At 56.8% G+C, this 21,800-nt stretch overlaps 1 protein-coding gene and 1 pseudogene across 1 annotated transcript; both read right to left on the bottom strand.

Annotated features, from left to right (window-relative positions):
* Positions 1-1,040: 1,040 nt before the first annotated feature.
* Positions 1,041-1,328, bottom strand: LOC129149276 (NADH dehydrogenase [ubiquinone] 1 alpha subcomplex subunit 3-like; annotated as a pseudogene).
* A 16,902-nt stretch (positions 1,329-18,230) lies between these two features.
* IER2 (immediate early response 2) lies at positions 18,231-19,729 on the bottom strand. Its single transcript, XM_028134575.2, has one exon. It carries the CDS (start codon positions 19,302-19,304, stop codon positions 18,624-18,626), a length of 681 nt encoding a protein of 226 aa, XP_027990376.2. The 5' UTR covers positions 19,305-19,729; the 3' UTR covers positions 18,231-18,623.
* Between the last annotated feature and the right edge of the window lie 2,071 nt (positions 19,730-21,800).

Below are 21,800 nucleotides of genomic sequence, written 5' to 3'. Positions count from 1 at the left end.
TGGGTCAGCCGGTCCTGAGGGTTTTCACCGGCTGGGTGATCGGATTTCCCCCCCGGAGGCACAGTGGTCTAGTCCATTTAAAGTGAGTTCTGGAGCCCTGGCCGGTTTGGCTCGGTGGATAGAGCGTCGGCCTGCGGACTGAAAGGGTCCCAGGTTCGATTCCGATCAAGGGCATGTACCTTGGTTGCGGGCACATCCCCAGTGGGAGGTGTGCAGGAGGCAGCTGATCGATGTTTCTCTCTCATCGATGTTTCTAACTCTTTCTCTACCTTCCTCTCTGTAAAAAATCAATAAAATATTTTTTAAAAATAAATAAAGTGAGTCGTGGAGCCCTGGCCGGTTTGGCTCGGTGGATATAGCGTCGGCCTGTGGACTAAAGGGTCCCAGGTTCGATTCTGGTCAAGGGCATGTACCTTGATTGCAGGCTCCTCCCCAGCCCGGGCCCTGGTCAGGGCACATGCAGGAGGCAACCAGTTGATGATTCTCTCACGTTGATTTTTCTCTCTTTCTCTCTCCCTTCCACTCTCCCTAAAAATCAATGGAAAAATATCCTCAGGTGAGGATTAACAACAACAAAAAGTAAATAAATAAAAATAAAGTGAGTCGAGTCATGTTTAAATATTCTGGCACCACCATAAAGGCAATGAAAAGGAGCAGATAAAATTGGTTTTCAGTGTTTTTGTGTGTTTTTTTAATATAGATGAAATGCACATAGACTCAACCGCTTACGTTGTATAATTCCACAGCATTGAGAACATTCACAATATTGTGCAACCACCACCCTCCTCATTTCAAAATATTTTCATCACCCCAAGATAAACCCCACTCCCAGTCACACACACACACACACACACACACACACACACACCCCTCAGCCTCTGGTGGCAACCAGCAATCTACTTCTGGTCTCTATAGATTTGCTTGTTCTGGACATTTCACATAAACGGGGTCACACAATAAGTGACCTTCTAGTCTGGCTTCTTTCATTCAGCATAATGGCTTCTCCTTTTTTTCTTTCTTTTTTTTTTTCTTTTCGGTTTTCACATTTTATTGGGAGCCACAGGGGAGGGGACCTCCTCCCTGTCAGTGGAGGGGTTCACAGTTTCTTCAGCCACTCCAGGCTTCGGCCCTGGGGGCCCTGGGGGTGGCTGGGCATGTCCCCATCATCTCGGGCGGGCACTGGTAGTTGTAGGGTGTGATCTCATTGATCATGATGGCGGACTTGGTGTCGGGGCTGAAGCAGAGAGGCTCCTAAGGGCGCAGGACGCGACCAGAACCGGCTCCTTGGCCCAGGCATCCTTGATGAAGGCAGCGATTCTCACGGCCATCTTGGTCTTGGCAGCGACCAGCATAATGGCTCCGTCCTTCCTTCTTTCTTTCCTTCCTTCCTTCCTTCCTTCCTTCCTTCTTTCTTCCTTCCTTCCTTCCTCACCTGAGCATATTTTTCCCATTGATTTTTAGAGAGGGTAGAAGGAAGGAAGGGAGGGAGAGAGAGGGAGAGAGAGAAAAGAGAGAGAGAGAGAGAGAGAAGAGAGAGAAGAGAGAGAGACAGAGAAGAGAAGAGAGAGAAACATCAATTGGTTGCCTCCTGCACACCTTGACCGGGACGGGAATGGAGTCCCATTTGGTGGGAGGGCCAACGCTCTAACCACCGGCCAGGGCCAGCAAAATGTTTTTTGTTTTTTAATATATTTGTATTGATTTTAGAGAGGAAGGGAGAGGGAGAGATAAAAACATCAATGATGAGAGAGAATCATTGATCAGCTGCCTCCTGCATGCCCCCCTACTGGGGATCGAACCCACAACCCGGGCATGTGCCCTTGACCGGAATCAAACCCAGGACCGTTCAGTCCACATGCCGACGGTCTATCCACTGAGCCAAACCGGCCAGGGCCAGCATAATGTTTTCATGGTTCATCCACATTGTAACATGGGGCAGGACTTCATTCCTTTTTACAGGTGAATGATATTCCACTGAGTGGATGGGCCGCGTTTTGCCCATTCATCCACCTGTTGATGGACAGCTGGGTTGTTCCCGCCTTTCGGTGACAGCGCGGCTGTGTATATGCCTGTCCATGTTCTTGTTTGCACACCTGTTCTCAATTCTTTTGGAGTCTAGACCTAGAGGTGGGATTGCCGGGTTCTATGATAACTGGATGCTTGGCTTTTTGAGGAAGATAAAATTACGTTGAATAATACGTTTGTTTAACACAACATAGCCAACAGATAATCATGTCAACGTGTAACCAATGTGAACATTATTGCAATCCTTTACGTTCTTTTTCCTTACTGAAGTCTCTGAAGCCCAATGTGTATTTTTCACTCAGAGCACAGCTCAGTCTGGACCAGCTGCGTTTCGAGCGCTTGTGGCTCATGGCGACCATCCTGGGCCGCGCAGGGCAGCCTCGCACCTCTCAGTCTCCAGTTCTGTTGCACCTGCGCGTCACCCCCACCATTGCCCACGTGTCCAGGTGCCGAACCCACTCATCTGGGGGCCTCGGTGCTGCCGTGACACCTGCATAGCAGGGTCCTCCACCCCTGCTCTGCCACCTACAGACACATACATCCTGTTATGGACTGAATGTCTGTGCCCCCCCTCCCCCAATCATATCTTAACACCCAACCCCCCATGTCATGGTATTTGGAGATAAGGCCTTTGGGAGGTGATTAGGTCATAAGGGTGGAGCCCTCGTGAATGGGATTAGTGCCCTGATAAAAGAGACCCAGCCTGCCGGCGTGCTCAGTGGTTGAGCATCGACCTATGAACCAGGAGTTCACAGTTCGATTCCCGGTCAGGGTGAATGCTCGGGCTGTGGGCTCCATCCTATGTGGGGCATGCAGGAGGCAGCCAATCAATGATTCTCTCTCACCATTGATGTTTGTATCTCTCTGTCCCTCTCCCTCCCTCTCTGAAATGAATAAAAATATATATTTTTTTAAAAAGGGACCCAGCCCTGGCCTGTGTTTCTCAGTAGTCAGAACATCAGCTGAGCACCGAAGGGTTATGCGTTCAATTTCCAGTCAAGGGCATGTACCTGGGTTGCAGGTTCGATCCCCAGCCCCTGTTGGGGCATGTGCAGGAGGCAGCCAATCAATGTGTCTCTCTCACATCGATGTTTCTCTCTAAAAATCAATGTAGAAAAGATCCTCATGTGAGAATTAACAGGAAAAAAAAAAAAAAAAGGAGAGAGAGGGAGACCCAGAGAGCTCCCTCATCCCTTCCACCATGCGAGGACACAGAAAGGTGGCCTCACCAGACACCAAACCTGCCAACCGCTTAATACTGGGCTTCCGGCCTCCGGGCTGTGAGGAATAAATAAATGTCTGTTGTTTATCAGCCACCCAGTCTGTGGTATTCTGTGATAGCAGCCCGAATGGACGAACGCTCGTCTCAACCGGGGACCTCAGGCTTCTAATCAGTCAACTTGGAGTCAGATAGGGAGAACGCTTGTACACGGACCCCTGGGGCTATCTGGCCCTGGGTGTGTGCACACAGCGCCAACCACAGCAGCTCTTGATACTATAAAAGCGAGAGAACGTGACCTGACCTTTGCCTCCAGAAGGAGGTGGCTGCTGCAGAGGCCACCACGTATGCCCAGGAGCCATCGCTGGCTCTCAGCTGCCTGTGGGCACCCTGGGTCAGGGGTCACCCCCTAGCCTGGTACAGAGCCCCGGATCGGGGTGGGGGAGGGCGGCCCAGGTCAACAGGGACCCCGATGGAGCTTCCACAGGACTGCTTTTTTGGGGAAATGTTTCCAGCTCCTTGGGGCAGACTGAGGCAGGCGTTGGGGCTACACCAGGCATCCCTCTGATTCATTTATCCACGTGAGGCCCCCAGAGTGGAGGCCGAGAAAGCGCCTTTAAATAGAGCTCGGCGCCATCTGATGCTGCCGGGCTGCTGGGAGGAAGCCAGCGCCGCCCCTGACCCGGCCAGCCTCCCTCCAGACTGGGTTCACACACCGCCCCCTCCCGCCCTCTGCTTTCCCCTTCCGTTGCAGCCTCCAGCCGCCTGCCGGGCCAGGCCCAGGCTCAGATGTTTCGGCTTTCTGTAAATGTGAGATATAAAAAGAACCGCAGAGCAGGCGCAGGGGTGGGCCATGGCCACTGGCTTGCTGAGAGATGCCGCCCCCTCACTGCCCAGCACTGCAAACACTCCCCCGCGGAGAGGAGCAGGCGAGCGCTTGCACGCAGACACTGTGACAGGCCGGCATTTCAAATCAGACAGAAGGAGGCCAGCCAGTTGGGGGACAGCCAAGTCTGACTTTGCAAAGGCTTCTCTCCTCGGCCCGGAGGTAGGCCCTGGAAATTACAGATTGCGAGGGATGCCCTCCGCTGAGGCCAGTCAAGCCTGCCCCAGGCAGTTACCCCCTCGTGGGGGGCATGGGGCTCCGGCTGGCTGGCCTTCCCGGGCGGCTCTGCGTGCGCCTGCAGGAAGGTTTTGGATGCAGTAACATCATGCACCTGTCCTTTGGCCGTCCCTCACCTGATGCCACTTCCACGCCCCCTGCTCCTCCATCAGCCGAACGGCAGCTCCCACTCAGCCAGCCCCGGCCGCCCGCTCAGGCGCCCACCTCCTGCCTCCGTCCACCCACTCTCCCCGGCACTCATTTCCCCCTCCAGCGCCAGCCCTTCCCGCTGCTCCTTCAAGTGTAGACGGAGCAGCTGTTGCAGGCCCAGGTCCAGGCTGGGATGCCCGGCGCCCGCACCGTTACTATCCTCATGGGCTCCGTCAGGTGGAGGAGACAGAGCGAGTCAACAACGACATCAACAAACCAAAAAGGTAACACACGAAAAGGACGGGAGACGACTGGGACACGTGCTGTGCGGGAGCGGCTCAGAGCTCCTGAGAGGCCGGCCTTGGAGGTGTCTTCCAGGCCGGAGGATGAGGGGGCAGGTAGGAGAAGGGGGAGGGATCCAGTTTGCCTCTTGCTTTTCTGCAGACCTCATGTCCGTCTGACCCAGGCTAAGCCACGTAGGGCTGCGTGAGTGAATGAATGAATGAATGCACCCGAATGGGACAGCAGCACGCCGGCTCTGCAGCCAGCCAGGCCAGAAGGCACACCCTGGCACCTTCGCTTCTCCCCTGAGCAACCTCCCGCTCGGCCTCTCTGGGCCTCAGGTTTTCGGCTGTAAATGATCCTAGTCGTCAAGACATAAATGCATCTGGCACTGGGCAGGGCAGGCCTTCCTTCTGGAGCGTTCCCTGGTTCTTCCCACTCTGTCTCCAGCTCCCTGGGCCCCTGGGAAAGAGGAGCGCTCTGCCTTTAAGAGGGAGAAGGTAGGAGCCTCCCCACACTGGCTCAGGGCCTCGCTCCTCGGGCCGCCCAGCCAGTGCCGGGGCTGCTCCTCGGAACCACGCACACACTCTCGTCTTGGCCTAAATATATTGCAGCCTCAGAGTCATTCCGGGGCCTAGACTTCCTGCCCTAGTGGGGTGCCAAGAAAAACAAAAGCCACTGGAGGGAGAGGGTCAGCGACAGAAGGAGGAGGAAGGAGAACCCCCTGTGGCAGGTCTGAGATGTGCCTCGAGGGTCCTGGTCCTGATGGGGATGCTGGGAAGGCTGAGGATGAAAGGGAGGGGGTCTCCCCGACACCGCACCCTGTTTCTCTCCGCAGCTCAGCAGCTCTGAGTCACCATTCCGGCAGCTGCTGGCCCAGAGCCAGGGCTGGGTGGGACCTGAGGGCAGGAGGTGGGTGGGGAGACCTACTTTAGCCTCTGGTTTCTCCTCCCAGCCCACAGGGGCCTTGGGTCTCGGAGCCCACACCCTGATCCACACCCGGTTAATCCCGGAATCCCCACGCCTTCTGGCTCCCAGGGCCCCTGCTGCTGCCCCCGCCCACTCCTGGGAACCAGGAGGGAAGAAAAGGACTGCCCGTCTCCACCCACTAGGGCTCGGCTGGTGCTACTGCCCAGCAGGCCCCCCACAGGGGCTGAGGAGCCACCACCCCGCCCTCTGCAGACGGTATTCTTGGGCCCAGGCTGGTGGTCCTGCTGACCCCACTGGCCGCTCCCCAAGATGCTGGGACCTGCCAATTACCTCTTCCACCAGGACTCAGGGCAAATTTGGGAAAACACACAAACATACACGATATTATTTTGCAGCTAAACGTGTGTAGAGGCAGGAGAGTCAAGGCAAGTGATGGGTCTGACATCTCACACACACACACACACACACACACACACACCCGCCCAGCAGCCACATCTGGAAACACTTTGGGTTGCCATGGCAGCAGAAGGAGGCCCTACTGATACTGTTACCAGCGAGACAAGGAAACTTTGGTCCTTGTCTTCTTTTTTTAACATTTTTATCGATTTCAGAGATCATGGGAGAGGGAGAGAGAGATAGAAACATCAATGATCGGCTGCCTCCTGCACGCCCCGCACTGGGGGCAGAGCCGGCAACCCAGGCATATGCCCTTGACCGGAATCGAACCCGGGACCCTTAAGTCCACAGGCTGATGCTCTATCCACTGTCAAACCAGCCAGGGCGGTCCTTGTCTTTGTGAGGGACAAAGTGTAGAAAAGCAAGCAAGAATTTATTGACCTCAGCAAAAACATACCTGGCTGGGCTGCTTTGGCTCACTGGGAAGTCAGCGAGAAGGGGCCTTGGAGACAGGTTCAGGGGGTTAGGCCAGGATGAGCTGCTCCCGCCCATTGCTCCCCTGGGTGCAAGTCTCATGGTCCCTCAGAGGTTAGGGGATACGTGCCTGTGGGGGGAGGAGAGGAGCAGGGGGAAGGGAATGGCATGTGCTTGCTCCCTGGAGGGAGAATGCACTGGGACCTTCATTTTCAGGGGTTTCAAAGGCTGGGTGTTTAAGGGAGTTCTTAGGGGTGGATCAATAGAATATTCATCAGTTTTATGCTGATATACCAAAATGAGCCTTATTTTCTTAATTTGTCTGTCCTTGGGTGTTGGCACTTAATTGGATTTCTGCTGTCTCCCTAAAATGATTTAAGCTATTTACCCTGGTTGGGGAAGTGAAGTTGCAAACCATTTACTCCTTTAAAAAAAAAAATAATACTTTTATTGTTTTCAGAGAGGAAGGGAGCGGGAGAGAGAGATAAAAACATCAATGACGCCCAGCCGGCAATAGCTCAATGGTTGAGCGTCGACCTATGAACCAGGAGGTCACAGGTTCGATTTCCGGTCGGGGCACATGCCTGGGTTGTGGGCTCGATCCCCAGTGGGGCAAGCAGGAGGCAGCTAATTGATGATTCTCTTTTATCATTGGTGTTTCTTTCTCTCTCTCTCTCTCTCTGAAATCAATAAAAAATATAATAAAAAAATAAACTGCTCACACCCAAATACTTGTAAAAAAAAAAATCAATGAGGAGAGAGAATCCTTGATCTGCTCCTTCCTGTACATCCCACACTGGGGATCGAGCCTGCAACATGGGCATGTGCCCTTGATTGGAATCGAACCCGGGACCCTTTCAACACTGTACCCACTGAGCCAAACCAGCTAGGGCCAAACCATTTACTCTTCGTTAAGTGTTCTTGGTTAGAGAAGATAGGATTTACTAGGTGGCTATAAACTGCCGTTTTACTATCCGTCTCAGTTCCCCAATTCGGCTTGTCCTGGAGTTCTCCTATCTTCTTACTGTTCCATACAGTACCCAGTGACGGGGCAGGGGCGGGGGCAGGGGGGAGGGGGGAGCAGAGATGCTGCTCAACAGCCTCTGATGCCTGGGGCGGCCCCACCACAGAAAGGGACCCAGCCCCCAATGTTAACAGCTGGCATCGGCCTGGGTTCAAATCCGGACTCTGGCACTGTTTAGCCATAAAGCCTCTATGTAGCAGGCCGGTTATGTAATCTCACCGTGCCTCAGTTTCCTCAAAGTGAATAATACCACTTTTGTTTTTTTTTTAACTTGTGGCCGTTTTAATGAACTTCCCTCCATGTAGCTTCAAGCTGCCAGGACACAGGCCCCACCAATGCCCTTCCTCTTCTCCTCGGCTCTTCTGCTGGAGACCTTGGCCTTCACAGTGACAGGTGCCTTGGAGCTTTCCCTTCCCCAGAACGTTGTAGTAGCCGATCGATCGCACCACGTCAATGACGGAGCAGCTCCAGTCTTGCCTTTGGCAGCATTTACCCGTGTCTGCTCCCTGACCGAGGGCCCGTGTCTGCTCCCTGACCGAGGGCCCGTGTCTGCTCCCTGACCGAGGGCCGTAGTTTATCCAGGTGGACAGTTGGGCAGAAGCTCTGGCTCCTCCTTACGTGGTGATGCCTCACACCAGCTTCCCCAGGTCTCCTGGGTGATATTTGCCAAAGCTGATCCTGTGACGATGCAAGCCACCAGCATTACCGCCCCATCCCCCCTCCCCCCTGCTTCCTGTGCTTGCCCATGCGGCCATGGCCGTGGCTCACGTGGAGGCCGAGATGCAAGAGCCACAATAAATCTCTGTTGCAGGGACTCCGTGAGTTCATACAAATGAAACGCTTAAACCAGTAAGCAATAGCGGTCATGATGGTTGTCATCCTGACGCTCTGAGACTCCAAGTCTCACTTACCAGGTAAACTCGGACAAGGTCTGTCTGTGGCTGCCTGTCTTGGAGGTGAGGCACAGCCTCGGCGTGTGCTGGGGACATAGGGGTGCTGAGTAAATGCTGGCTGCCTCTGAGGTGCCTGAGCCTGGAAGAAGCATTAGGGGGCATAAGACCTTCTGGGTCCCATGGATGCCATGGCAATGGGACTGGATGGGCTCAAGTTGCAATAGGAGTGAGAGGAGGAGGGTCGGGAAGATTCAGGCTGACCTTGAGTGGGAAGCGGTGGGGGCCAGCCAGCAGGGAGACGGCAGGAGTAGCGAGTAGAGGGTCTTCTCCCCATTTTCGAGAGTATACGGGCTAACTGCCAGGAGGGGAAGTCACCAGGCACCAAGAGCAGGGGCCAGGTACACTAGGGCCGTGGTCGGCAAACTGCGGCTCGCGAGCCACATGCGGCTCTTTGGCCCTTTGAGTGTGGCTCTTCCACAAAATACCATGGCCTGGGCGAGTCTATTTTGAAGAAGTGGCATTAGAAGAAGTTTAAGTTTAAAAAATTGGGCTCTCAAAAGAAATTTCAGTCGTTGTCCTGTTGATATTTGGCTCTGTTGACTAATGAGTTTGCCGACCACTGCCCTAGGGTACTAATCCGGGACGATCCGAGCGTGTGTGCGTGGCTGTGTGTGAGCCTCTGGGCCTAGACTCAGTGTAGGGTGTTGGGGTCAAGCCCACTGGCCACCTGTCGGGTCTCACCAGAAGCCATGTCCATGGGTGGGAAACGTGGCCCTGGGGCTGGACCCTGGCTCCAGCTTTCAGGAACAGGGTGGCTGTCCTCTCGGTGGGACCACTGCGAGGGCAGAGAGTCATGAGAAAGAGGGACAAGCCTGAGGCGGAAGGAAGGAGGCCAGGGAACTGGGGACAGAGAGGTGCTGCTGACTGCAGAGTCCCCAAGGCCCCCCCCTCGCACACTCCCTCCTCCGTCCGTAGCCTCATCCCCAGGAGGGAGAGGGAAGCGCCCACCCCGACTGAAAGGAAAGCTTTGGTGGTCCAAGGGCGTGCCCCTTCTCCAAGCCTCCGTTTCTGACCAGCTTCTCACCCACCCCTCTTGGAAGGCAAGGCCTTATCCCAAACAACGTGATGGCACTTTGAAAATTCCAGCATCTGTTTATAAGACGGCATCCGTGGGGAGTCGGCGGGTAGCTGGGGAATCCAAGGAGCTCAGTGCGGCAGGCGTGAGCCCAAGGGGGAGAGGGTCCCAGGAGCCCCATCCCACCCCACCCCACGCTGAGTGAATGCTATAGCCGCCAGGGACGCAGCAGTGAGTAATTGCAGGCTTGTTTTGGCCTTCCTCCGGGCAAGAAGCCAAAATAAGGTTAATTCCGGAAGGGTGCGTCAAAACAGAGGAGAGGAGGGAGGGAGGGGCCTCAGGTGGAGGCCGGTTGGCAGCCGGCTGGCCTGCAGTCCAGGTCCAGGCCCCTCCCGGCCTCAAAAAGGACCCTGATTGGGAGGGTGGTGTCCGGTCGGCCTCCCTGAGTGCCCTGGGGTCTAAAGGGCAGAGCACTGAGCTACTTCCTGCTCCAGACACCAGCCAGGGGGCCAGGCAGCAGCCTTCCCAGTCTAGCAATTTGATTTTGCTCAGTAAATAATGCGCGTGTGCTCTCTCTCTCTCTCTCTCTCTCTCTCTCTCTCTCTCACATGCACACACACACAAACCACCTTTGTCCTTTTCAATCCCCTGGGTGAGTGTGCACAAATTGGCCCCTAGGGATGTTTTCATCTCTGAAAGGAGAGAAAAAGATGTCAGAGTGTCAGAGTCACATAGCAAGTGGGCAAACCTGGTGGGTGCTCAGTTGTGGACTCAAGGAGAAAGAGAGAGAGAGAGAGAGAGAGAGAGACAGACAGACAGACAGACACCCGGGCGCGCTCTCCTTATTTGTGAACTGGAGATTGGTTGCTGGGTTTATAGAAGCAAAGGTCCCTACCCACCCCTGTCTCCCACCCAAATCCAGGAGAGAAAGAAACACCAGTGGACTTGGTTTTATTGGATGTACATTTGCGCTGTGCCTCAGTCCTTCGTCTGTGCAAGTCCTTCGTCTGTGAAAGTGCCCGCTTTAACCTGGCCCAGGCTCGCAGGAGGGTGGACTAAGTGAATACCAGCCGCACACAGCTCCCAGCTGGCAGTCAGCACCAGTACAAGTCTCTTCGTAGAACAGGGTGTGTCATCTGCTCTACAGCGAACCGGAAGCCCCCCGGGGCCGGATGCTGCCTCTCCAGCGGCCCTTGAACGCTCCCAGAATCTTCTGGGGGTGCTTCTCGGGCTGGCTCGGCCAACGGGAGGGACTTTGCATGAAGCCTCAGTTAACACAGCGAACTCCCCAACTTGTCTTCCCAGGGCTCCAAGGTGGAGCTGGGGTTTCCAAGACTCTAGCTCAGCTCCCTCCGGCCCCTCAGGACGGCCCTGCGCTCCAGCCAGGCCCTTGGGAGAACTTCCCAAACTATAGGAAACGGAGGCCCAGACCAGTGAGGTAACTGGGGGTGGGGGTGGGCGGGGGGCATGACCCCTGGGCAACAGGGCAGGCAGGCAGCTAGGACAGTGTTGGCAGACATAGCGGTGCCTTGCATTTACCTGGGACACTTGGGTCCCGCAGCCCGGCCCCAGAGACCCTGGGATTTCTCCGAGCTCAGAGTGGGAGGCTTCCGGGGGAGCCACGCCCGGTCCCCCGGCTGCACACTCCTCAGCCTTGGAGGGGAAAGGACCTGCCCTGGGAGGCCAACGAGGAGGGCAAGGTCTGCATCCACATCACCGTTTCCCAATCACTTCTGCAAACAGTGCCTGGGACAGACAAGGCGCTGTGTACTGGCTTGCTTTGTCCATCCCCTCACTCCCCCTCTCCCACCCCCCCAAACAGGCCCGGCCTCAGAGGTGCTCCCCACAGCTGCCCCTCCAGGAAAGGGTTAACAGGAAGCGCCTGGCGCCCGGCGGCCACAGAAGCCCATTGTTCTCCTGCAGTCGCCTCCCCCTCCCTCATCCAGGAAGACCCTGTGGGGAGCCCCTTCCAGAGGTCCAGGCGGGTGTCTTGCGGTGTCTGCGGGCTGCAGGCCAGCGTTTCGGGAGGGCCGGGAGGGCGAGCTCTGGAAAAGGAAACGCCTCGCCAGAGGGCTAGGGCACAGCTGTCACCACCACGTCTCAGGGGCTTTCCGAGTGAGGGGGGCTGAGCCCGGCCGCCCCCGAGGAGAGGCCCTCCCCCACAGTGCCCATCTGGAAGCCAGAGGGCTTTGATCGTGAGCCTTTAGCGTAGACGAAAGCTCCTGTCTCCTTCCACCCGACTCCCCTCTTTTTATCCCCCAGCAGCATCTCCGGGCCAGAAAGTTTCACCCTCCACCCCTTCTCCATCCGACTTAAGATCTCCCCGCCATGTCCCGTCAGCTCCTGACTGGCCCACGCTGCGGGCAGGGGCTGTGTGTTCTGGCGGGGCGGCCTATATTTGGGGGGCACAGGAAGGAGGAGAGCTGTTAGCAATTCCCTGGGAGACCCCGCGGGGCGGGCAGGGCGAAGCCGAGCAGCTGGCAACCAGATGTGGGTGGAGAGGCCGAGGAGGAAATTAATTGGGGCCAGTCGGGTGGCAGGCCGGGAAGGCAGGAACCTAGGGGGCCCAAGAGCTGTCTAGGGGCGGGAGGGAGGGAGGGGGAAACGGTGAACGCTGAGATGATTTCTTAACTGACCGTTAACCATGTGCTGGTGTGGGGCGGTTTAATCTGGGGAGGAAGGGCCGGGAGGCTGGAAGGCAGCGAGATTTCTGCGGAGAGGGGCTCCATCCAAAACGGTCAGCAGATCAGGCGGGGAGCTGAGGCTGGGGAGGCCTCAGGCCCTAGCCCCTGGCCTCAGCTTTCCTGAACACACATTTGGGGAGACCTGAACTCATTTGAACACAGAGTGGGTGGAATAACCCCTGAGGCTGAACCTCAGCAAACAGATATAAAGTGCCCTCCTAAGAGCAACCCTGGACACAGGAGGGGGCGGTCTGGGTTCCCCTGGACTCCGATGTGGGGTCCTGGGCTCCCCTGGACACATGTGGGGGGTTTCAGCATCCTCCATGGCTAGGGCAAGTAGCATGAGTCTCAAACTCCAGGAACCCCCATTTTCCTTCCGCTTTTTTCGCCTTTATCCTGATTCTCAGCGCCCCCCCACCCCAGCCCCGGGGCTCCCCGCATGGTCTCCGGCTCCCCGCGTGGCCCCTGAGTTCCGCCCTCGTATTTGTAACGGTAGGGGCGCTGCCAGCGTCTGAAGGTCTGGGCAGAATCCGGAAGGGACCGGTTTGGGGGTGAGGAGCGTGGCCGGGCCCACCCACTGCACTGGGAATTCTTGCAAATTGCTCCGCGAAGTGCAGAGTGGGGTGGGGGCGGGGCCGGGGGCGGGGCCGGAGGGGGCGTAGAGCGCGGGGCGGGGTGAATTTGCATGCCCCGCCCTCCTGTAATGGACACCGAGGTCGCTCCATCCCCCATCCGGGCCAGTGACTCACCCACCTCGAGCTCCCAGCCTGAGACTTAAATTTCCTGGTGGAGATCAGGTTCCCGCCCCGCTGGGCTGACAGCTAGCCCCAGGCCGGTCTTCCCCCCTCCCGCGGGCACCTCGCCCAGGCTCCCGGAACCGGGCAAACCGGTCTGGGTGCTGTTTCTGGGGTGGTCCGACCGGTGGCCCGGCCCTTTCCCAAGGCTGAACTGGGACGCTGTCTCTCCCCTCCCCCACTCCGGCCCAGCGAAGCGGGGAGTTGGATCTCAGGATGGGGGACACAACTAGAGCTGTCTCCTATTTGCTCTCCTTCAGGGCCTCCGTCTCTGGTCCTCAGTTTTCAGATCTATAAAAAAATGGACGGCCCTAGCCGGTTTTGCTCAGTGGATAGAGCGTTGGCCTCCAGACTGAAGGGTTCCGGGTTCGATTCCGGTCAAGGGCATATGCCCAGGTTTCGGGCTCGGTCCCCAGTAGGGGATGTGCAGGAGGCAGCCAATCCATGATTCTCTCTCATCATTGATGTTTTTATCTCTCTTTCCCACTCCCTGCCTCTCTGAAATCAATTAAAAAATATATTTTTAAAAAAATGGACGTTAGAAGGACCAGGACCAACCTCAAAGGAAAGTTTCAAAGGCCTCATTCATTCACAAAAACTAAGTAGTAAGCATCTGCTAGATTTGTCTCTACCCTCTTGGAGTCCACAAGCTAGAAGAGGAGACAAACCCGGAAACAAATGTAAAACTAGTTGTGATAAATACTACAACAAAAAAGTAACTCTCGATCGAAGTGTCAAATATAGGGATCTTGGATCAAAATGGGGGCACACAGCAAACACTTCCTTAGGTGAACAGGGAAGGAAAAAGCACTCCCGGAGAGAGCATATACAAAGGCCCAGTGGCTGGGAAGACAGGAAGTGTGAGGAACAAAAAGCAGGTCAGTACAGCTGGAGGCCGATGCCAGATTAGGCCAGAGATGCGCTGGGCCCAGGTCCAGCAGGACAGTGATCGGGCTGTCGTCCCTCTTCCAGAGCAGGATTTTCCTCACTCTGGTCAGTGGACAAACTGATTCATTGTCATTTAAATAACAATACATCTCTCAGCTCCTCCTTTTCAGTTTTCAGTCCCAGCTAGTTCTCTGACTGCAGGATAGTCTTCCTCCTTTGGCAACAAGGTGTCTTTAACTTTGCTAATCTTCCTTTGTAACTAAGAAAGCTGTCTGGAACCTCACACTAGCTACTGTTTCAGCAGGATCTTATGACAGTATTTCGTTTTCATTGTAACTTTTATCAACTGTCTGTTACCTTCTAAGTATGGTGAGTGATTAATTCACCATTAAGTTTAAAAATTAGATAAATAATACTTGTACAGTTGTTACACAGATCTGATAAAAATCCTGTCAACTGTCTGAAGTTTGGGAAATTCTAAGAGCCATCGGAAGCCATAGATTAAATGAGATAATAAATATTAAGCACTTAGCATCTGCTTACCCCAGACAACCTCATGCACTCATTTTGGCCTGGGCTGGGCATTTATTCATGAAACATTTGAATGGAGGTGCAGATGCTAAGTAAAACATAAATATATCTTCTCAAATGGTGAGCAGTGCTCTAAGGAAGTCTGAGTAGAGTGGGGTGCTATTTTAGTCAGGTAGCCAAAGAAGGCCTCGCTAAGGAGGAGGTGACATTTCAGCAAAAACCTGAAGAAAATGAAGATGGACGTGTGGGTATCTGGGAGAAAGGCATTGCAGGCAGAAGGAACAGCAAGTGCAAAGGCCCTGGGGCTAGAACATGCTTGGCCTGTTCTGCAAGCAGAAAGGAGGCTAGTGTGCTAGAAGCAGGGGAAAGCTGGGAGAGTGAAAAGATCCAGTTTGTGTTTTATAGAATCGGTGCAGCTGCTGTGTAAAATAGATTGTGGGGGTCAAGGGCAAGGAGGAAGCCAGGAAGATGGGGAAAGGCTTGGAGGAGTCCTGAATTGGAAGACTGGTAGGAAACAGCAAGAATTCTCTTTGGCTCCTGTTCTATTGGGAATACCTTAGACCCCCACAACGAGACTGGGATGGATAGCTAAATTTAGTAGTACAGATAGAGGTGGCATTTAGAGCTCTAAAACTGAATGAGGCTGCCAGGAGTGAGTGTAGACAGAGAGGTCCAAGGCCTGATGCAGGAATCACTGGTAACATACTAAGAAACCATGAGCATGGAGCCTGCAGGAGAAAAAAAAAATCAACCTTGCCCTAACCGGTTTGGCTCAGTGGATAGAGCGTCGGCCTGCGGACTCCAGGGTCCCGGGTTTGATTCCTGGTCAAGGGCATGTACCTTGGTTGCGGGCACATCCCCAGTAGGGGGTGTGCAAGAGGCAGCTGATTGATGTTTCTCTCTCATCGATGTTTCTAACTCTCTATCCCTCTCTCTTCCTCTCTGTAAAAAATCAATAAAATATATTAAAAAAAAAAAAATCAACCTTGCCCTAACCGGTTTGGCTCAGTGGATAGAGCGTCGGCCTGTGGACTCCAGGGTCCCAGGTTTGATTCCTGGTCAAGGGCATGTACCTTGGTTGCAGGCACGTACCCAGTAGGGAGTGTGCAGGAGGCAGCTGATTGATGTTTCTCTCTCATTGATGTTTCTAGCTCTCTATCCCTCTCCCTTCCTCTCTGTAAAAAATCAATAAAATATATATTTTTTAAAAAATCAACCCTGCCAAATCACTAGGTATGGCTAAACCCTGGAGCTGGAAGGGGACGCAGATTCTTGTTCATATTGAGCTACTGGAGGAGGAGGGAACTATTTTTCAAATTCTCTGGGTTTAACACAGCATCTACACACACTTTTCCATACATATATATCTGTACTGTTGTCATCCTGGCCTCTTAACAATAAAAAAAATAACACTGTGCCAGGCATTTTACTAAGCACTTCCTGTGTACTATCTTGATTAGTCTTTACAATGAATCTAAGAGGTAGGGACTATTCCAAAATTTACAGCCAGGGAAACTGAGGCCCAGAGAGGTGAAGTAACTTACTCAAGGTTGCACAGGAAGCAAGTAGAACTGGCTGGCTGGGCGCAGAAATCTGTGCTCCTCACCCCACAACTTCTGCAGCTGGCCGTTGCCACCAGCAGCACGGTTGCCTGAGCGGGTGGATCTGTCAGGCTCAGGCCTTTTACCTTTGGGGTGGGGACGTAGGTTGTTTCAAATCTGTGCCCATTTCAGCCAGCACTGTGGTGAACACCCTTCTGGGAACTTTCCTTGGGGAATCAGAGGGTCTCAGGGTACCGGCATTTGTCGGTTTCGCAGCCATTGTCCAATCAACTATCCCCAGAGGGCCTGTCCCCATAACCTAGTGCCAGGTCACGGACTAACAGCTCCAGGCCCCATAGATGTCGGTTATTGTGACAAGTTCTCCATGTTGCTTATTCTGACGGGTGACGTGTGTGTGTGTGTGTGTGTGTGTGTGTGTGTGTGTGTGTGTGAGGTGCCGGCCTGTCTCCCACCGTGTCCCCTCCAGCCCCTCCCCGGGGCCGGCTCGGAAATGCCCGCGGCCGGGGCGGGAGTCGCCCCACCGCTTCCCGCGGAAGGAAGGGCCGGCGGTTCCTGCGACAGGATGCGCAGTGGGGCCCCCTCCCGCAGCCGGGGACTTCCTGGGGCCCGGCCAGGTCTCAGGGGAGTTGCGCCTACGCGGACACATTGAGCTGCCATTGGAGGAGCGGGGCTCCAGCCCCCCCCCCCCCACGTCCCACTGGGGAGTTCTGGGTGGCGCGGTCTCCCACCTTCCCCATGGAGGAATCAGAGGGCCGTGGAGGATAGCTGGGCGGGGGTGGGAGGCAGGGAGGGGCGTGGGGAAGAGGCTGGTGTGGTGAGGGCTCCTCCGTGCATCCTCCTCCTCCCACCCTCCCACCCTCCCACCTCGGGGTCAGATCCGGGGACCTAGCCTTTCGGAGGTGGGGCGGGTGCTTTCCCGCGCCTCTCCCCACACCTGCGGCTCCTTTGTCCTCCCAGCGGCCCCTCTCGGGGCCAGTGCCGGGTGAATTATGAGGACTTTCTCCCCTGGGGTGGAGCCAAGCCAAATAACAAAGGCTCCCAGGAGCGCTTCTAAACCTGCAGCCTCCTCCCGGGAGCCGTTTCAAGGCCGACTCCACAGAGGAGGAAACTGAGGCTGGGTGCATACCTCCTGTCCGAGCCAAACAAACCCCACAGCCGGGGACTGGCACATGGTATCAAGAGGGATCCCACGTTTACCTGCTCAGCTTCCTGCCCCCCCACCCCCAAGGGTCCCCCGCCAGAACGGAATCTGTGGGTCAGGTGCAGCCGGGTGCGGGGAACCTGCGTGGCTCCCCAACTGCGCGTGGGGCACGGTCCCCAGCAGTACCCTCCCGAACGGAGGAACCGTGAAAGCCCTCGCTCTCCCAGACTTGCAGGGGAAACTTATTTTTTAATTTCACTCACCGATTTTACAGAGGGAGAGACGGCCCTGCTGGGACACCCCTCCACTGGTTGCCTCTTGGCCGAGTCCTGACCTGGGATGGACCCCAAAACTTAGGCGTATAGTGATGACGCTCTACCCCAACTGAGCCGGGGCTGTAGGGGAACTTCTAAGGAGTAAGAGCGCCAGGGTGCCCAGGACGGAAGTGTACTGGCTGAGAAAAGGGGGGCCCAGCCCCTCCCGCCCACGTGGGAGCCGGTCGGGCCGGTTTCTGCGGCCCCAGTAAGCCGCCCCCAGCTCCTGGCCCTTAATCCCGCCCCTCCCCCACCAGGGAAGAAAACCAGACAGTCGACTTTTTAGTTAAATGGTCTTTATTTTCGTATCTGGTCTCTCTAGCAAAAGGCCAGACAGAGTTAAACAGAACCCACCAGAGTAAAGAGGCCCTCAAACGCACTGGCTAGAATCTCCCCTCCCCAAACGGGCCCAGCTCAGCCTTACAGAGCTGGGAGCACCCCCTCCCCCACTTCTGTGATTCAGACCAAGATCTTCTGGGTTGATTGTCTGTGCCTGAGGGAGGGTCACGCTGGAGACTGTGCGCACATCCCCACCTCGGACGCACCAAACGAGAAAAAAATTTAACCTGAAATGAGATCCGTTCCCCGTGACCCGAAGGCACAGGGGTGCGGGGAGAAGCGCGGGGGCTGTGCCTCAGGCAGCCCCCCTCCCAGGCCCCACACCCACGCAAGGCAGCAGGAAGCGCCCCGCGCCTGCCCATGACGCAACGATGACCGCTTGCATAAGCATGTCACCCGAGGGGAAAGGGTGCCTGGAATGCCGCGCTGGGAACGAGGACACCAACTATCGAAAAACCTCGAAAGGGCAGCACAGCCCCCCGTGAAAAATAAAGTCCGACCCTGAGGGGTGTCAGGAACCTGACCCCCCTCACCCAGTCCCAGAAGGAGACGGAAAGGCCACGTCCCCGTCGGTTAAGACAGCACCTGTGGGCGCGGCCGGTCTCGGAGGAGGGCGCCCCAGCCCCGGCTCAGGTTCCTTGGCGCCGCCACTGCACACGGTGGCGACAGCTTCCCGGGCCGCGGCTCCTCTCCACCGTTTCCGCGGGCCTTCCCGCGGGGGTGGCCTGGCTTCGGGTGTGTGTACTCGGGCCGTCGGCTCGGCCCGCGCTCTGGACTCCGGCAGCGGCGCTCGGGGGCCCTCAGAAAGCCACCACGGCCCGGACGAGCACGTTCAGCATGCTATCCGCCGAGCGGCAGGCCGGCTTCGCCTCGCAAGCCGGCGGCGGAGGCGCTGTCGGGGGCGCGGAGGGGCTGCAGTTCAGGAGGCCAGAGAAGCGCCTCTGGAGGACCCGCGCCAGATTGGGGAAGGCACCTTCCGCTTGCGCGGGAGGGGCCTGCAGGCGATCGGGGACCTCCGCAGACTCCCCTTCCTCCGCGTCCTCCTTTTCTAGACGGGCTTTCTTGCTCGGGACCAGTCCGGCATCCCCGCCGTCGCTGAGGCTGCTGCTCCGCCGCTTGCGGCTGACTTTGGCGGGTCTCGGGGCACAGCGGGCAGGGGTCTCCTCGGCTTTCGGCGCCTCCTGAGTGTCCATGGGCTCTGGGCAGGGCTGCTCACCGTCGGTGGACGCTGCTTCCGGGGCGGTTGGTGCTTCCCGCGGTGGGTGCAGGCGAGGGTCAGGGGAGCGGGCGACCGGCGAGGGCACCTCGGGCTGCTCGTGGGCTTCCACCTTGGCCGAGAGGTAAAGCTCCCGGGCGCTACGCATGACCAGAGACAGCTGCAGACTCCGGTGCAGCCGCAGCCCTCCGCGCTGCATGCGCGAATGGTACATTTTCCACACCGACAGGGTCATAATGCGTTGCGCCTCCTTTTGCACCTCCATGGCGACTCGACGGTGGGGACTTCCCTGCTGAGCAGATGCACTTCGGACTGCGCGCTTGCTCACGCTTTCTCTCCTCACGCAGACAGACGCCGTAACACCCCTAGGACGCTCTGCCCGGGCGCCCGCCACCGGGGCCCATTTGTACCCGGAGTAACGTCACCATGATGCCCCGCCCAATCAGAGCGCTGCTTCGGGCTTTCCACCGCGTTGGGGCCAGAGACTTAAGCCTTAAAGCGACAGGGTGGAATTTACCGGACAGACAAAAGGGACACTAGCCCGGACGAGGGGGAGCATTCCCCAGTACCCTCTGAGCACTTGGGGTGGTCTCCTCTCTCAGCCCTCACCACCTCAATGCGCCCGCGCGCAGGCCCAGGGGAGCGGAGCCTAGGGAGAGGCTCAGGGCCCGCCCACGTGCTCGGGTTCGCTGGCCCCAGCAGGTCGTAGGCGGCTAGTTTTCCTTCGCACAGGGGAATACCCGGGTTTGAGCCCGTACATCCCCCGTGGGCACAGTTCCGAGCGTCTCATTAGTGTTTCTTGAACCAATAACAATGCTAACACTTATTAATTGGTTACTACGTGCCAGACGATGTTAAAGGCTTTCCTTTCATAAATATTTCATTGATCCCTCACGGACGGTACTGCTGTTATACCTGATTTCTTCACGTGGGGAAACCGAGGCTGACTGACTAGTCCAATGTTTGCTAAACGAATAAATGGGCCAATTGCAGTGAAAGGAGGCCTTCACCTCTGTAGTATCTAACCCACGCCAGCCCTCCTCACTCCCCTTGTCTGTAAGCGGAACAGGCCGAGCTGGCTGGTTCGGGGCTCAGTTGCCAGCTGCACTGGCGGCGGAAGTCTGCAGATATGAGCGCATCCCAGGCTGCCATCTCTGCTCTCCGCACAGAACATCCTCCCAGTTTTCTTCCGCACCAGCGTCCACGCATGTGGAGGACCTGGCCACACGACATCCGGTTGAACCCATGGCTGCGGCCCCTAAATGACCGGGCCGCGCTCTGCCTCAGCACCTGAAGAGGCGCGGTTGGGGTAGGAGCGAAAACCGAGCAACGCAGAGAGCAGATAGAGAACATCGATCCTACCCTCCGCCACGCGCTACCTCTCCTAGAAAACCTAGTCCCAGTTCCTCCCCCCAAAAAAGCTGCAAAATTATTTGAATGGCTCCATTCATTCGCGGTACGGGCACTTTAAGGGGAGGCTCCGCCCACCCGACTGGAGCGCAGAGCCTTCCCGCCACAGGGTCCGCGCGACATCCAGACTAAATTTGGAAGTAATGACGTAGGGCAGGTGGCCGAGCCACTTCCGGCTGCCCATATAAGGACAGGGGCCGGGCTCTCCATCCTGGGCAATGGCCGGCTTTTTCCGGCCGGGCGGGCGTGGGTGGGGCCTGGCCCCCAAACACGCCCTCTTCCTTTCCCCGCTCCGGGCTAAGGCTGTCTGGAGCCCCCGGCTTCCGGACCCGTGTCCAGTGGGGCCGAAGGGGAAGGTTTCGCTTCCTTCCCGGGAGGCCAGGAAGGCGTGACGCCCCTCCGGGAATGCCCCCCGCGGGCGGGTTGGGGTGATCTCTGGGCTCCCACTGACGCCATCTCCCAGACACTCGACACAAAGACCTTGCCTGCACTAGGGGCGGCCCGGTGATGGCCCCTTTATCCCCGTCTTCCCAGTTATTTCTCCCTACAAGGCCCCCTCCCAGGTATTACTGCTCCCCTTCCCCCCCAATTCATTATCTCATGCACCCTTGGAGGACGCTGAGGTCCCGCTCCCTGCCCCTGGGGACTCAACAATCCCTAAAAGACCCCGTACAACTGTCCCCATTCAGCGACCTTTCCTGCCACACACTGCGGGGATCGGCTGAGAATGTCCCCACACCCCCAACCCCCACCGCCACCCCGGCCCCTCAGAGACTCCACTCTGACATCCCCAACCCAGGTCCTAACTCTAAAACCCCACACAGCGACTCTGACACACCCAGGGGCGACCCTCCGAGGACTTCAGAGATCCCGCCCACCCTCCAGAGGGAGATCAGGACCTCAGCTTCCCCGCACCCCCCAAAAAAGTGCTTTCCCTAGCCCCACAAGGAACGCCCCTGTGTGACAGAGACGTTGAATTCCTCCCCAAACATTCCTGGTCTCTCCCCAGACGGGAGACCCCACACGCAGAGGGCTCCTCTGCTCTGGAAACAGTCCTCAGCGCCACCACCACACCTTCCCGCAGCTCCCAGGCTCACACCCAGTAAGACCCATGCCCCCAGGAGCATCTCCGGGGCGTCCACTAGCGGCCACTCCGCCCCATGGGGACCTCGATGTGCCCCTCCTCAGCAGGAGAAAAAGAGGAGAGTTCAGGAGAACCACCCACAGAATGCCCGCACATCACCCCGCCCGCAGGAAGGTGGGGACGACCACCTTTCCCCCAGCCCTTCCCAAACCTGCCACTCCCGACCCGGGGCTGGGACAGATCTCCCGGGATAGGATCCGGGTGCAG

Source organism: Eptesicus fuscus, chromosome 6 (genome assembly GCF_027574615.1).
Source record: "Eptesicus fuscus isolate TK198812 chromosome 6, DD_ASM_mEF_20220401, whole genome shotgun sequence".
NCBI lineage: Eukaryota > Metazoa > Chordata > Mammalia > Chiroptera > Vespertilionidae > Eptesicus > Eptesicus fuscus.
This window is presented reverse-complemented; position numbering and strand designations above follow the sequence as displayed.